General features: G+C 36.4%; 1 protein-coding gene across 5 annotated transcripts in view; it reads right to left on the bottom strand.

Moving 5' to 3' along the window:
- Positions 1–513: 513 nt before the first annotated feature.
- The window catches only part of eef2k (eukaryotic elongation factor 2 kinase), a 34,696-nt gene continuing 18,231 nt past the window's right edge, over positions 514–16,978 (bottom strand). For 2 of the 5 annotated variants that reach the window (XM_056469112.1, XM_056469114.1), the window contains 9 exons: positions 14,912–15,107; positions 11,150–11,208; positions 9,946–10,023; positions 9,644–9,700; positions 7,815–7,949; positions 5,861–6,049; positions 5,635–5,759; positions 2,503–2,681; positions 514–1,212 (listed from right to left, as the gene is read on the bottom strand). In XM_056469112.1, coding sequence (XP_056325087.1) covers positions 1,103–1,212; positions 2,503–2,681; positions 5,635–5,759; positions 5,861–6,049; positions 7,815–7,949; positions 9,644–9,700; positions 9,946–10,023; positions 11,150–11,208; positions 14,912–15,107 — 1,128 coding nt within the window. In that variant the 3' untranslated portion in view covers positions 514–1,102. The remainder of the gene's footprint in view (positions 1,213–2,502; positions 2,682–5,634; positions 5,760–5,860; positions 6,050–7,814; positions 7,950–9,643; positions 9,701–9,945; positions 10,024–11,149; positions 11,209–14,911; positions 15,108–16,978) is intronic. The other 3 variants (XM_056469115.1, XM_056469116.1, XM_056469113.1) reach the window with 2 other exon arrangements.

Genomic DNA, 16,978 nt, shown 5'->3' with positions numbered 1-16,978 from the left:
AATGAAAATCATGTTAAATGTGCAACCGCTCATTTAAACTACACAACCCGTCCCAGTCAGATTGTTAAAGGAGATGGAAGCTGTAACGTTTATACGTATACGCTCAAATTTTCTAGCTTTTACAAAACCCTACGTAAAAAAACAATAATGATACTTATTAATATGATAGTTTGCCCTATGTAAGTCATTAAAATGTAATTTATATTTAAATATTATTCGGAGTAATCGTCAAATAAAATGACTCGTATGTTTTAACTGCATATGCAATATTTAAAATCAAAAGTGCAGCTCCTAAGATTTTTTTGACAAAGATCAACTGGCTCTATGCTCATTTATAATTTTTTATGCATTTAAATTATTGTAATCATTTTGGTGTTCATGTTTGTACTGAACCATGAAACGTGGATGTCAATGCCTGAAATTCTATCAATTAGTTTATTGGTTTGTGTAATGATATCTTTGCCTAAACTTAAGAGATAAGTCATATTTTTGATTAAACAGACACAACGACACTTATTTTTAAAATTTTAATTAATTTATTTTTTCTGATTAAAAAATTACCAGCAAAAGTGATCACACACTTTAATAATAATGAACTATGATTATAATTATTATTTTTTTAGATGGTATTCACGCAAAATAGGCTAAAATCACAACTCTTAAAACCCTTATAAAGCACATTTACCAATACTAGCAAATAAACTTTACACAAGTATGCTAAATCATAAGTGATGTCCTTTTTTAACAGTCACAATATTAAGGGAACATCCAGTTGTCCTTTTAGAAACAAGAAACTGAAATTAATGACAGATAATGCACATATCCCAAATTCCCACAAAACAATCTGAACATGCAGCAGACGCTGTGCAATACTCTGGAAAAAAATTAACCAGAAGAGTATGTGTGTTTAGCACCTTAGTATAGCACTGATCTTGAATCAGCGTATGCCCTTTTCACATTCATTAAAAGACTGATCCAGGTTCAGCATTATTTCTCTTAAGTCAGATGGACCCAAGGAAAACATAAGGCATTGAAAACAGCATGTAAACAGTCTGGGTGTAAAATAGAAACCATTTTCATCATTCTGTAAATCATTTTGATTTTATTCTTCCATCATAGCCCATGCTTCTTCTGCTTTCATGTAGTATTGATTGGCCAGTCTGCCCTTCATGGCCTCCATTGCTGCGTCAGCTGCCTCAGTGAAAAGATCTCCTATAAAACGTAAAGACATCATCACTCACACACACATACAATGCATTTAAAGAGGAGCCTACACTTACTTTTGTGCATAATCACTGAAATTGGGATTCTGGTGCCCAATACACAAACACAGACATATTCTCACAGACAAAATCAGAGAGTTCTGTTTGCAGAAAATACAAAATTGTATAAAAACAATTGAGTTTGTCACTTCTTGGGCTCTATCGTACACCCAGCGCAATAAGGCGCAAGACGTGTTTGGTGCGATTTGTTGCTATTTTCAGACCAACTCAACCCTAATTTTCACGTTTTGCGCCACGTTGTTTAAATAGCCAATCCATTTGCAATTTTGTAATTATGTACACACTTACTATACATATAGATTTGTATCTGCACACTTATGATTATTAATAGCAATCTGTTCTGTACATATATTTATTTATTGTAAATCTCTGTTCATAGCTAATACAACCTGTATATAATGTTCATACACCAATCTGTAAATATCACCATAGTTTTTCTATAACTGCACTTTATAACTTATACCTGTATCCTGCACTTGCTGCTATTGCACTGCTGGTTAGACCTAAACTGCATTTTGTTGCCTTGTACTTGTACATGTGTAATGATGATAAAGTTTGATCTAATCTAATCTAATTTTTATTGTACATAATGTATATTAAAGGTGGCATGGTGCCTCAGTGGTTAGCACCGTCGCCTCATAGCAAGAAGGTCGCTGGTTCGAGTCTCTGCTGGGTCAGTTGGTATTTCTGTGTAGAGTTTGCATGTTCTCCCAAAGTTTGCGTGGGTTTCCTCTGGGTGCTCCGGTTTCCCCCACAGTCCAAAGACATACAGTATAGGTGGATTGGAGAAACTAAATTGGCCGTAGTGTGTGAGTGTGTAAAAATGAATATGTATGGGTGCTCCCCAGTACTGGGTTGTGGCTGGAAGGGCATCCGCTGCATGAAACATATGCTGGAATAGTTGGCGGTTCATTCTGTTGTGGTAAACCCTAATAAATAAGTGACTAAGCTGAAGGAAAATGAATAAATGATAATGAATTAAAAAAAATTTAAATATAATATTCAAGATTTACATAGTTTTTGGTTTCTTTGATTATTTATTTTGTCATTATTTGAAAGATGAGCTGGGTAAATACCAGATGAGCTGGGTAAATACCAGATGAGCTGGGTAAAAAAATCCATATACAAATAATTATATTTAATTCCACCATTGATTTTCTGCAGCAGAACCACTGTCACTGTGTCTGATGTTCATGACCGCAGCCTGAGAATCGCTCACCTGCTCTTTGGGGGTCTGCATCCAGGTTGTTTCCACCCTCCTGGTACATCTCAGCCAGACGTGCCAGCAGAAGGTATCGTGGCTCGTCCTGCATCCCGTCAAACTCTCCACCCTCATCATAGTCTGTCATCTTTAGGGCAGAGTCATACCAGTGCACGGCTTCTGTCCAGTCCATAGCCCTGTGTTTCAAATTCAGGTTTAAGGGGTCTCATATGAAAGATATTTTTGTAATAATGACATGATGTACTTTCTGGTAAAATGCTTGTTATTATAAATTTACTAATGAAATGATTTGTTAGCAGGGCCATATTATTCCATCCAATTACTCATTTTTACAGTATTCATCCATATAGTGTTATATTCAGATATTATGTACAGTAATCTATCTTGTTTGTTGAACTGTTGTTTAAAATTAATCTCACCTTTGCGATAATACTTGCACCAATATTAAAAATGTTACTATCCATAATAAATCACATATCTATATTCAATCTCACAAAACCAAAACAGAACAAAGATATTTTTACTTTCATAATAGCCTTTTATGCTTATCAAGATCTGCAAATTCAAATAAAAATGACATGCTGCATAAAATCCTTGTTATCGATGCACCTCCAGAATCAAAAACTTCTTTTTTTATTTTATTTTCTCCAATTTTAGTTCTGGATTGACATATAAACAACACTACAAGGATCTTCAAGTACAATGTGTGTAAGCAATAACAGTGGCCAGACACACTAAAGACAGATCACTGGGTGGGCAGCTCAGTACACATGGTTTTCTGAACACAAGATATTCTGGATTAATAAAAACTGATCTTCATTTACTTCATACTTTCACAAACATTAAATAAAATAACTGAACTGAATTGAATAAATAAGCCTTTTGTGTTTTAGCAATTGTCATTACAGCATATATTTAGGCAATCGTTTGCAATTGTACATGTTTTCAAAAAGTCTGAAAAAATAAATAGGATATGTTATGGCTTGTTTCCGCTGAGTGGTACGGTAAGTTTTTATGGCCATTTCCACTGTCAAAAGGTACCTAAAAGCGAAACGTACCGTACCAATTTTTGGGTACCGTTTGCAAAGGGTACCTAGCATGACAAAAGGGTACCAAAAGGCGGAGCTAGATGCGCATCTAAATGTAATTGGTTTACAGAGATTTGTGACCAGCGCGTACATAAGCAGGAGAATGAAAACAAAGGAAGTGCCACTTTTAAATACACAGCTGAGACATTACATTCTAATAATATATATAATAACGAGCCATGATCGACCCCAGCTTAAACAAACCTTGTCGTCATCTTGATGAACACGAACAGCCACAAAGCCAAGAAGAAGACTTCGGCACTACCCAGTGCACCGAAGTTGTTTACAAGGTCGTCTAAAGCGCGAACGATTTCACTTTGTCGAGAGAGAGCTTGCTGCACATCTATATTTGAAATAACGAACTTCTTGAGCTCATATTAATAATGTGCGTGTAATTACTGAAGCGCTTCTGACATCCGATCCTTTCAGAAACGGACAAACGCGAGAGTGAAGCGGGAAAAAACAAAAGAGAAGCCGGAAAAAACAAAGGAACAAATGATTCTTTCAGCAACCTAAACCATGAACAAACTGCCATGTTTAACTATTATCATCACCTTTTGGACTATTATGAACTCGGAATGACAGAAATACTTTCTAACAGAGGCTACATGTGCTGCAGAAGATTAAAGATACAGATGAGAGGTTTGCTCTGACTGTGGGCTATATGTTGCGTGCTGTTTTTTAACACAAATAAGCACTAAATGTATGCTGTGTGTAGTTATTCTGTAATTGGTCACATATCGGAGACTGTAAGGGTCTGTATGTGTTCATATATGTAGCATTTATTTATTTATTTTACATAACTGCAGACGTTACAGTATGCCATTTCGCACTGATCACTGATGTGCAGTTATAATCAAATTATATTCATAGATTATATTCATTAGTAATGAACATTTCTACACAAGTATTTAAGTGTAAAGCATCTGCTTCGTGAGAGGTGCTTCTCATACGATATGTGAACGACCCGTACAGCTTTACTGTAGACATTTCCTCGAGGCTACTGAAACTTTCTGCTGTACACCACTGGTACCCTTTTGGCAGTGGAAACGCAAGGCTGATAAAGGTGACCTGTAGCGTACCGTACAGTATTACTCAGTGGAAACGGGCCATTAAAGGGTTAGTTCACCCAAAAATGTAAACTTATTAATTACTCCCCCTCACGAGAGAGCTCCCTCATCCTGCATAGATAGCAATGGTCCCCACTCATTTAAAGTCCAGAAAAATACCAAAAAACATCCTCAAAACAGACCATATGTCTTCAGTGGAATATACAAGCTACAAGAATACTTTTGTGTGCATATAAAACTAATATAAGGACTTTATTCTTCTCCTCAGTGTCAATAAAGTTTATGCTCGGTTGCCTTCTGATGTGTACTTTAGATGCGTCTGTGTTTTGTTTCAATTAGAGGATGTTGCATACGGTCATTCCAAGGTATACATCAGTGCACAGTTCTCATAAACATGCAACATCTAACACTGAAAAGAAAAGTGAATGCACAAAAGTATTCTCGTAGTTTCACCCACCCACTTTGCTTTGGCTTAGTTCCTGATTTATCAGATTTGATCACAGCTGAATGAACCCCCAATTACTCTGGTTTATGTTTAATGCAGTGCATACTAACTCATGCACCACCAGTGCTGGAAAACCTCTTGTATCTTCGATTGAACCACTGAAGACACATGGAACCCTTTAACAATGTTTTCTGGACTTAGAACATCTCGTTGTTGCATATGAAGGACGAGGAAGCTCTCAGATTTCATCCAAAATATCTTTTTTTGTGTGTTTAAAGGATATTGTAAGAAAGATAACTAAACCATATTGGTAAATAGAGTCATAAGTAGAGTTTTGTTAAAAGTTTTAATTGGATTGATTGTTGGTGATTGGATGCGTGTTGGCCCGATTGGGTAGCATTACATGGACAAAGGAAAATTAAGACCACTTAAAATGATTTTAGTGAATATTTCAGTGAACTACGACATTTTAAGACCCTGCAGACACCCGGCACACATATAAACATTAGATCATTGTGTTTCTGACCTATCAGAAGGGAGCTTCAGACCCGTGTCGAATGCTCGTGCCACCAGAATCATGCTCGGCCGGTCTCCTGCCTCGGCGGCCTGCAGCAGGAATTGGAAACCTTTCTGGCTGTTTTCCTCAGACGGCTGAGATGAAACAAACACAGGCACGGCGGAAGAAGTATGAGTTGGGCAGAGCGATAAAACAATGTGTCAACAAGCATTAGTCAATTAGCAACACAAATCACCTCTAATTCGATCTCTGGTAGAATGTGATGTGGCAGCTGAAGGTAACACTGGCCAAGAGCAACGATAGCCTCCAGCTCTCCACACATGGCTGCTGTTTCCAGATGATACATCGCAGAAATCTGGTCCCATGGTTCATCCTTCTCACAGAAGCGCCCTGCCTCGTGGTAGCGGACCATGGCTAGATGAACCTTCAACACACATTTAACATAAATAAGAAAAAGCAATTTTCATGTATTCTTTTCAAACTTAAAAGATTTTGAACTTTTCATTTCCGTTTCCTTCTATTGTAATCTTATTGTACACTAGGGCAGTGTGATTAATTGAAATTGTATTGAAATTGCTATTTGGACATGCGCGATTTCTAAATCCCCTTACAGCATGATTTTCCCGCAGACTTTTCTGAACCAATCATGATGCAGCACGCCTAAATAGAGCGCGACAACAGGAGAATGAATAACCTGCGTGTACAGGGATGATGAGTTGAGCACAGGAGGACTTGGTGCCAAAAGTCAACATCTGTGGTGTGGGATTAAGTTACTTTAGATACAGGAAGGCTGATGTTTTGCAGAACCAGGTAATTTGTAAGTCATTCATATATTGTGCCTAAATACATGTGGAAAGCGTGAGCGTGTCACTGCCTTCAGCATTTTCAACGTGCTTTGTGGTTGCTCCTTTGTCATTGCTCAGTGACCATCATCCGCTTTCTCAGAGGATGACAATCTAACAAAACATTGCTACCGTTACAATACAAGTTTTATGTATGAAGAGAATAAAAAAGCACTTGGTGTTTGGGTGTTCTGTGTTTGTCTGAAGTAACCGAAAAGTGTATATTCCATACAAAGTATAAAGCTGATCGGTCAGTTCTTGCTACGCGACTCGCGGTGTGGCTTTCTGAAAAGTTACATTTAAAGTTTGTCTGAAAAGAGATGTTTTCAACTGGGTTCACCTGGCATAAGTGCGCTCTCTCTCACACACACAATTTGTTACAGCTTTACTAGATGATTTTGTTTTGTTCATTTATGTCTGTTTTAGATACATGTTACAGGTCTTTCATAAAGATCTAAATGTTTTTCTTTTGTAATAATGCTTCAGATTCACACAACACAGATTCAGCCTGTCTGTGACAAAATGGTGATTAAAATCGCAATCGCAATATTGTTCTTTTGCCCATATCGCACAGCCCTATTGTACACTACAAAATTACAAATAATAGTTACACTCAAAATAAAGACAAAAAAATCCCAATTGGACCCCATTAAAACTATTTAGTTGGCAAGGCTTCAAAACTGTTTCTTGTTATGAACATTTTCTTTTTATTTGTTTGTCACCAAGTTTGACTTATGGAATAAATATTTGCTTTTCCTGTTTTTTTAAGCCCTCCATTCCAAAATCAATATATATTTATGTACTGGAATGTATATCAGAGTTTGGTTTATATATATATTTTTACACACACGTTTATGTTTAAATGAATACATAATACATGCGGCATGTTTTCCCCTAAATATGAAATTTGCAAATCAGTACTCCAGTCAAGTCATGTCAACTTGCTTATACAGGCTTTTAATACAGTCTGCTTTGCATATTGTGATGAAAATTATTTGATGGATGCAAAATGTCAGTGTAAACAGATGTTGTATTGTGTCGTAGGTTTCATTAAACATATGATGACTAATAAACAAATGCCTTACAGAATTCAAATGTCATTAGCCAGTAAATGATGACATGGGTGAACATCAAGTTAAGTTAATCAAAAGTCAAGTATAAAAATGTTGTTACTTGTCAGTAACAGTAACAGGTTCTTGAATTCATTCATTTTCTTTTTGGCCTAGTCCCTTTATTAATCTGGGGTCGCCACAGCGGAATGAATCGCCAACTTATCCAGCATATGTTTTACGCAGCTGCAACCCATCACTGGGAAAAGCTTCTTAAATATGTGGAATAATATATTACCTTTCCAAGGATGGATTTTCCAATTTTCTTTTCGAGAAGCAGAGCGTTAAGTCTCTCCACCTCCACTGCCACACAGGACGGTCTGTGTATGTGAGAGCGAGATGAATGGTAGAAACTCCACTTCTCCTCTGTCAGCTGAGAAATAGAACAAAACTGCATGTTATAAAGTTCTTTGAAGAATAACTGAAGGCAAGATAATACACCACTGACTCTTTGAATATCCATGCTTTTTATCCACTACTGGCAAAACCAGGTTGAAAAATAGATCATTTTTGATTTGGCTTAAAGGTACGGGATGTAATTTTCGCCACTAGAGGGCACATATTCAAAACAAACAAGGGTGTAGTTTTATGATGCAGTGACTCAGTTTGTAATCATGGGAGTTGTCATCGTCATTACATTCATTCATTAATGAGAGACGATAAATTGCACAACATATCTAATAAAATGCACAACATAGCAGTGTCTTTGGTGTTTCCTAATTTTCTATAAAACCAAATCAGAAATCAAGGGTGTGTGACGTCATTCAAATGTATTATTTCTCTGGATTTGGACATTCTTTGAAACATTTGTGACAATATAAGTTCATAAATCAGCAAAATACATACTGATATATGAATAGATAACACTGCTCTTGTGGTTTTCGAACAATTTTATGAAAAAATCTCAAGCCGCCTTTCCACTGCATTTTCCACGACATTTAGACACAACTGTAGGAATATGCCCCCCTTGTGGCAGTCGCACAGAATATTCAGTTTTGTTGTGCACCATGGGAAGCTGATTCTCGTGATGATGTCCAAAATAAAGGAGTGCAAATGCAAGAGCCTTTATTCTCTGTGTGTTTACCATGGTTGCATGAATGAATACTAGAAACTCATCATAGACTTTTGGAGGGAATGTGGAGACAAGATTAAAAAAAATATTCATATTTTTTATTACTCATTTATGAATATAATTAAAAAATATAATAAATATAGACTTTGTTTTCTGATTTAAAAAATAACGAAAAACCACCATTTCTCATGTCATGAGTACGGACCTGCTTGGACAACACTGGAATACATCACTTCCGGTCGGCCAGTTGCATACGATCTAGTCGCAGGAGTTATATTAATAAATATTTTAATGGATCGGATCTGAATTTTATGCATACGGTGATGATCGGACCTCCACGCAGCTCTCGGATTACTCTCCATTGGAAATAAATGACTTCCAGTCTGTTGCTTGTCGTTTGTCGTGTGCAGTGGAAAGGCAGTTTTAAGCCTTTTAAACGTTCCCCAAATTCCTAACATACAGAGACCTTAATAACATCTCTTAAAAGCACTTAAAAGAGAAAAATATAGAAACATTTTGAGTCTTCAAATATTAATGCATTAAAAAAGCATGCATGCAAGAAATCACAAGCAGGGTTCCAACATAAATATCATTTTTAACTCATTAGTTATTACTAGGGTTTACTATATATAATACTTTAGAAAAATCACTCACAAGCAACAAATGCAAGTCAATGAAACGTTCGTGCCATTAAGAATCTCAGCTTTAAAATTCCCTGACATTGAAAGGTTTACCATGAGCAAGGGAACCCTGCATATGGGTTTAAAGTACAACAAAGGAAAGCTTGCCACTGATGATCGGATGAAAGTAACATGAGATAAAGGGTAGAGTTTAGATGAAAGAAGATGAAAGCTGAGAAGGTTTAGAGGTTTAGATAAAAGGTGGATCACAAGAAGACACCACACTAAATCTATGTTCTATGAGAGGGATTAGGAATCAATGGGTGAATCTATGATGATTAGATGAAGGGAGTTTATCAATGGTTTTGTAGTTACCCGCCGAACACTGTCCTCATCCGATTCTGAGTAATGTCTGTTGTAGATGGGACGTCCCTAAATAATGACGTAAAAACCTACCATCACATATCTCAGGAGCCAACAAGGATTTACTGCGTCATTTCAAGCTTCATTTAAGCACAGCACACAACAACAGGACATTTATAAAGCAATCGAAGGGAAACTTTGTTGCAGAGTAACAACCAAAACAAGCAAGCTTTAATACATTTTTTCTGTAGCATATTTCAGAAATAACAAAACAATAATTACTCAGTTCAATAATTGAATAAATTTCTTTGTACCTGACCATGATGTTCAACTGGGTCTCCTTCACTGCGTTTCTCACTTGGGTAACCACTGTCTCCTCCATTTTCAGAGTCCTGTTAAGTACATTTGAGTGTCCAAATCAGCTAAAATCAACCTTTTAATCAATTAGCTTTGCAAACAGTAGATATGAGTTGAAAATAAACATAACTTTGTGGCAAAACTACCAACAAAAATGCAAGATTAGCTAAACTATCTTGGCTTTTAATTCAAGGGTTGCTTGAGGCTAATAGCAGCTTTGGCATGCTGTCCTGGGAGAGAACCCTGAGCTCAGAGATTATTGAGCCCTAGGCTCCTGCCTGGTCACCCTAGTAAAGGGAGGAAAATGAGGAGATGGGGTGGAAGGGGGGATTCTTCCAAAATGAAGATAAGGTAGTAGGGCGAATTTGGTCTATTTATTGTAAGCCTGAATCAATCTGATTGGATTATTGCTGATTACGGATGAGAGGGCAGCCGCGATCAATAATATCATGTGCTCCTCTCCAAATTAGTTTTTAAAACTTCACTTAAAGTGAAAATGAAAAGTAAATTATGGGTATTAATTAATTATACTTCATTTAGATCTGTAAATCTGATTATAGGTTTCTTTTAGAACCAGAACCAATTAATCAGAGGTGTTTAGAAAAGTCATTTAGTGCAATGGGGTATATGCACACTTTTAATTTCAGCCAGCCAGCCCCAGGCCTTTCTGTGAATTGTCATCCCATACAAAATAGCCGCATTTAAGATCTGATTTCTTTAAAAATCAGCGATCTTCACTGCCTGGTTGAGATACAATATACAGTGGCTATCAGACCAAACAAGAAGCACTGCATTAAATTATATTTCTACAAGCCATATCTTCAAAATATGGAAATTCATTTTACCCCCGTATTTTCAATGGAATTCCTGCGGCTAATGAAGGCGCCTGCGTTTAACTGGTCTTAGTCTTTTATTACACTTTAACAATCAAATGGATGCTTAAGTCTATTTAACTGTTTACATTTTTATTACATTACAACATTGAGGCTGTAAAAGGAACCTTATGAAATTGAAAATAGTCACATAAAGCTCTCACCGGAAGTTCATTATTGGCTGACAAACACTAGCTGTGCATGTAGCCCATTTAATGCAAAACTGATTAAGTGCAATAAAATATACTGACCCTAATATATACATAAACATTTTTCTTCAGAGACTGACCTGTTGTTCTGTGTTCTGTGATCGGTGTGTTTCATTCATTTCATTCATAAATGACCAGCCTGTAAAGAAGCATAAATCGAGAGACATAAACAGGAGTGAAAAGAATTTGAATAAGTGCACAATTGTACCAAAGTAAAACAGTGCTAAAACGGTACAGTATTAAAGAGCAAACTACATTTGAGCTAGAATGCACTGACAGGTGATCAGATAAAGTCACAAATTGTGTTAGTTTTATTTGTCCACATGAACTGATTTTTTAATTTACTGAACACAGTACAGCACGACAAATCAGGTTTAATACATTTAACACTTTTGTTGACATAGCTTATAATAAAATGTTATGAGAATGACAGATTTAGATCAGAATAATTAAAGCCATGTTATAATTTAAGTGCTTGTAATAATTATCAAAGCAATGTCAGTGCCGTCTAACTAATATTCATGTGCTAAGCCATATAGTCAGCAGTGTGTCATACTCTGGGGGAACAGAATTCAGCATTAGGAAAAACAAACCCTAGCCTCCCTAGTTACTTTTTAATTGTCATTTCTGTGGGGACGTTGGTGATAAAGGAAGCTATATTTAGATGTCACGCTGCTGCTGACGTACAGAAATAAAAGAGCATTCTTTTTATTTCCATATTTCCTACTCCTTTATCGATATTTCTGTCAAAATAAGATGTCTTGTTTTACCACTTCTATAAATTAGTAATTATATTAATATCACAAGAGACCAGCCTGAGACCCACTGCAGATCTCAGACAGCTGACAACAAGTGGAGGTACCTCTAGTACTTCAAATAAATTTAGTTGAAGTGTTTCCATGTGGTTGTGACATATAGCACAAGTAAACAGTAACTGCATGACGACAAAAATTTAAAATGATAATATATTATAAATATATTATAAATATTTATAAGTACAAACTATACAGTAATTAATTTAGTTGTTTTTTTCCCTTCAAAACACATTCTAACGATAATTCCTGTTTATTTTGTCTCAAAGGCACAATATGTAAGATTTTATCATTGAAATATCCAAAATCCACTAGAATAGTGCTATTTTTTTGCTGACTTATATAGTTAGATTATCTCAAACATTTCGAAGAATGTTCAAATCCAGAGAATTAAGCAATTTTAACTAGTGTCACAAACACGTGTTGTGTGTGGCCATGCTAGCCATCACACACCCTGTATTTGATTTTATGGACAACAGGGAAACACCAGAGATGCTTTAATATATTCTCTGTTTTATTCGACTGCACAGAGCAGCATTATAACAGAACCTTAATGTATTTAGTATGAAACAACAGCACAGATATTTCATCACATGATCACAAACTGAAGAACTGGAAGTGGTGGACTGTGGCATAATAAAAGCTCTGCTGCTTTCATACCACGTCATGCTCATCTTTTTTCAGCAATTATTTCAGCGCTCTTGTTTCACTTTGACATCTTTCAGCCTTAAGCGATTTTTTTTATAATCCTGAACGATTGTAGCATGTCAGACGGCACGAACATGGCTTCCATATCACACTGTAAGATCTCAGCTGTCATAAAGTCAGACTGAACGACAATGCAGACATGCCAAACACAAAAGAAAATGGCCCCGGAGTTTGACGTCATCCACCCTTGACACTTTCACTATCCAGCGTTCTGAAATAATTCCTCACAGCAAACGTAAACAATCTGTAGTGGTAATTTTGCATGCGGCATGTCTCAATAATAAAACCAGGAAAAAAAAAAACTGTCGCATGGACTGCGTCATCAAATTCGGAGCTCCTATAGGTTCTTGGATTGACGCTCATCGCAGCTGTTACCCTGCAGGAATGTGTCTGAAATCTTCTGACACTGCCAGAACTTCTGATCGCAACGGGCACTACTAAGCAGCTGTCTGTAAACATGTCACACCAACGATCAAAGAACAGCGATTTTAGCCTAGGGTTTCAGGAATCTTTTAGGATTTTCCAAATTAGTCTCAGATGACAAAATCGTGGCTGAAATCTCACAGTGTGAGCAGGGCTTTACTGTACGTTCAGACCGAAAGCGGCGAGAGTGTCAAAGTAGCTGGAAGTCATTCATTTTAAATGAGAGTCGGCGGCGATAAGCGGCGAAGAGCAGCACGACGCATCTTTGCTGGTGTGAGCATCGAGAAGAGTTGAAATCAAGTCACCTTCATGGTAATGAGCTATGATGTGGTTCAGCGGTAAGCAATCGGAATGTAGAAGTTCACCGCTTGAGAGGAGTTCAGAGAACACAGTCACTGTGAACTTTGGTTTCGACCACAGTTGTTACCAAGGGTTTGATTGTTTGCAATGTTTTCTTACAGGAACATACATTAAAAAAGTTACTGATGAGTAGGGCCAGATGGAATCTGCGAACATTTTTTGCTATTTCTGCTGAGAATTTTGGTAAAAATCTGCAGATTTCTTATGTCGCATGGACTGCAGAATTATGTTCTTATGTCTGCAGAATTATTTTGGGAGTATCATAACTAAAACCTTAATATGTGAAATAAAAAATAATATCTTTTTAACTTTTATTTAATGTTTAAAATGCTAATCCAATTAGATTCACTTTATTTGGTAAACAAAGCAAGTCTCTCATATATGATGGGCTAAAAATCTGCGGAAAATCTGCGGAATTCTGTGTGCGCAGATTCCGTGTGGGCCTACTGATGAGTTACTAATGTGCATTAATGTTATATATATATATTTTTTTTTCTTTAAAAAGTGTGAATCTCATGCGACAATACAAAAAAGTAATGCTGCTTCAGAATATTTCAGACATATAGACACACATTGGATAAGTGTAGCAAAGCCACACCACATGCAACTTGATCTTCCGTAGTTAAAAGAATTTGATAATCAGTGCGCAACATTTCACACAAAAAAAGCATGTTTGATGAGGAATGTAACTGATATGATATGCTGCAATGGCCTCTTTAAATACGAGATCAACATAGCGAATTTTGACGCTCTCGCAGTTGGAGCTGAAGGCAGACAGCGTTGTTGCCAGGGCGGCCAGAGCGACCTTTGATGCTCTCACCGCCTTTGGTGTGAACACACAGTTACTCTGTTGTTTCATAGTTAGTTTTGAATACTTTTGTTTATCCTTGAGCATAATTTCTGTCCCATAGGATGAATGAAGACAACAACTCCCATGACTCCACACTCAGTCACAGTGTCATCAAACTACGCCTTTGTTTGTTTTGAATACACTCCCTCTAGTGGTGAAAATTACATACTGTGCCTTTAACAAGTTTTAAACAGAAAAAGATGATTCCTTATAAGTTTTAATAAAAAGAGAACTGGATATTGTTAATCTAGTCTAACATTCACACAGCTGGCATGTTTATTTGTTGTATTTTATCCTCATTGAAGTGACACAGACAAAAATTGTTATTAGAGAAATGCTAACAGCAATGTTTTGGTCAATGATTTCAGTATTTCAGAATTTATTTGCTAACTGACATTCTGGTGTAGGTTTATTGATCTTTTTTATTATCGTTTTAATAAAGAAATTTTTATTATAGTTTTATCACTAATCCAAATTTCAGTTTCAATTTAGTTAGCCAAATTTCAGTTTCCCCTGTCGTCACATTGTCTGTCTTACTTTAAAAAACATCTGTTCAAACATTTCAGTCCTATTCAAGTAGGCTACAGCTGTTTTCTTGTGATTTACATCTGAGTGACCTGACTTGCTCTAATGGGAATTAGGTATCTCTGAGTGCATTCACACAAATAACTGGGCTAGTGTAGTATTACCCATGGGTGAGCGGCCTACAGAGACTCCCATGCTAAGTGGAGAACAGGGAATCGAGTCTGTGTCACTGCTTTCATCCACCGAGGAAGTCTCAGAGAGCCGGGACAGGAGAACAGGCATGTGTCCGAGAGAGGTGGTCCTCACCCTGGGCGAACCGCACTGCTCTTCAAACCCCCGCAGAACAGTTTTAGCTGACTGCTATTTACAAACAAGAATTAATTGACAAACCTACAAAAATCTGTGTTATTCAACTGTATACACAATTGCAACACTTTTGTGAAAGCAGGAAAAAGGATTTTATAGTGTTGATCTGGGGTGCGTTTCCAAAAACCATTGTTAGTCAACTAGTTATAGTAGTCAGTTATAGTATAGTGACTAGTTAGTCAATTAGTTGTAAGTCATTACAAACATAGTTCAGTGAGTCTGTGTTTCCTGAATTGTAATGAACATTGGCAAACGTCACAATCCTGTGTGGGTGAAATTGCACCTCTAGAGCTATAGTTAGAAGCAGAGTTTCTGGCTGTGTTCTATTCCACATTATCCCCCCTTTTTTCTATTCCATTCCAACACGTCACCATCCATTCTGAGTGATTCTGAAAGCTTAAAGATGTCTTGTTTACATTTTATGTAATTTGCTCCGACTCATTTTAGTACAGTTCAGTTTTAGCGATCTTCAGACTGACAGGACAGCTGTTCTCCCTTCTAAGTGCACTCCAAAAATATTTGTGCTATTTTGAACACAGCCTGAAGAAAGGTGACTTTTATGATGTGCAAGCAAAAATCTGTTACATTTACAAAGCTTGGCAAAACAAAACATTTGCGGTGATAGTTTTATTATTTTTTTAAAGTATCTGTAATGTGCGTAGATGTAAGATTTCTGCAGTATTTTGACTGTAATGTTAAACAAACAAGCTAATTGTTTAATACAATGATAACACATAATTGGATTTATTACAATTGTATTTATTTATTACTGCTCTAACACATTATTGGATTTATAAGTAATAAGTAAATAATGTAATTATTAAATAAAATCCTTTTTATTATTTTTAATCGAATTATGAGCTATAGTGAGACATATGGAGCTTTTAGTTTTTAATTAATATTTTTTTTATCTAATTATATCAGTTGTTACTTCACCCCACTTAGGAGCACCATTACAGAAGTTTATGTTTTAACTAATGTGGTTTAAATGATGAATGATGTTTCATACTTTGGTAGTTTTGCCATGAATTTTGTTGTTATTTGGAAAAAGCACCCCTGATCAGGGGTGTGTATCCAAAAACCATTGTTAGCCAACTAAGGTCGCAAGTCCTGTCGTTACAAACATAGTACGTTGATTCGACGTTTCCCAAATCCGTCGTTCCAACGAACATTTGCAAAATGTACCTGCCTATGTTTTATTCCAAGTTATCCCCCCATGCCCTATTCATTTAGAACATTTTAACATTTGAACTTGGAATGATTTTTTAAAAAAGTATTAAAGTCATCTCTGTTAGGTGTAATTTGCTTTCAAAGTATTTTTACAGTTCAGTTTTAGCGATCTTCATGTTGTATACAGTTGTGCTCCCTTCGCAGAGCACTTTGAAAACAATGAGGTCATTTTGAACACAGCCGTGGCTCATGACAAAATCTATAGGTGACCAATTATTTAAAAGTGGAATTTACATTACGTCTCCAAAGCTTGTGAAAACTGCTTCTTCTCTAAAGTAGTTACTCTACCCCGTTTAGAGCATCTTTATGGGTGTTTTACATTATATCTAACGTGGTTCAAACGATGGATCTGCGACAGAGAAACTACAGGTTTTGGGAAACACTCCTCACTACATCGTTCTTTTCCCAAACAATGCATCCTACTATGATAGTTCAGCCGCGAGATACTTCATTGTTTGGGAAACGCACCCCAGGTCAGTTGTTCATGTGATATAAAAAACTTATTAAATATAATAAAATGTCAGTTACAAGGCAAATTATTGTAGTATATCATTTAATACGATCTATTAAATTCACCAAAACATGAAAAGTCTGTGATTAATTGCTCACCCCCAATCTTCAGAACACAAATTTTG

Source organism: Danio aesculapii, chromosome 12 (assembly GCF_903798145.1).
Source record: "Danio aesculapii chromosome 12, fDanAes4.1, whole genome shotgun sequence".
NCBI classification, from domain to species: Eukaryota; Metazoa; Chordata; class Actinopteri; order Cypriniformes; family Danionidae; genus Danio; species Danio aesculapii.
This window is presented reverse-complemented; position numbering and strand designations above follow the sequence as displayed.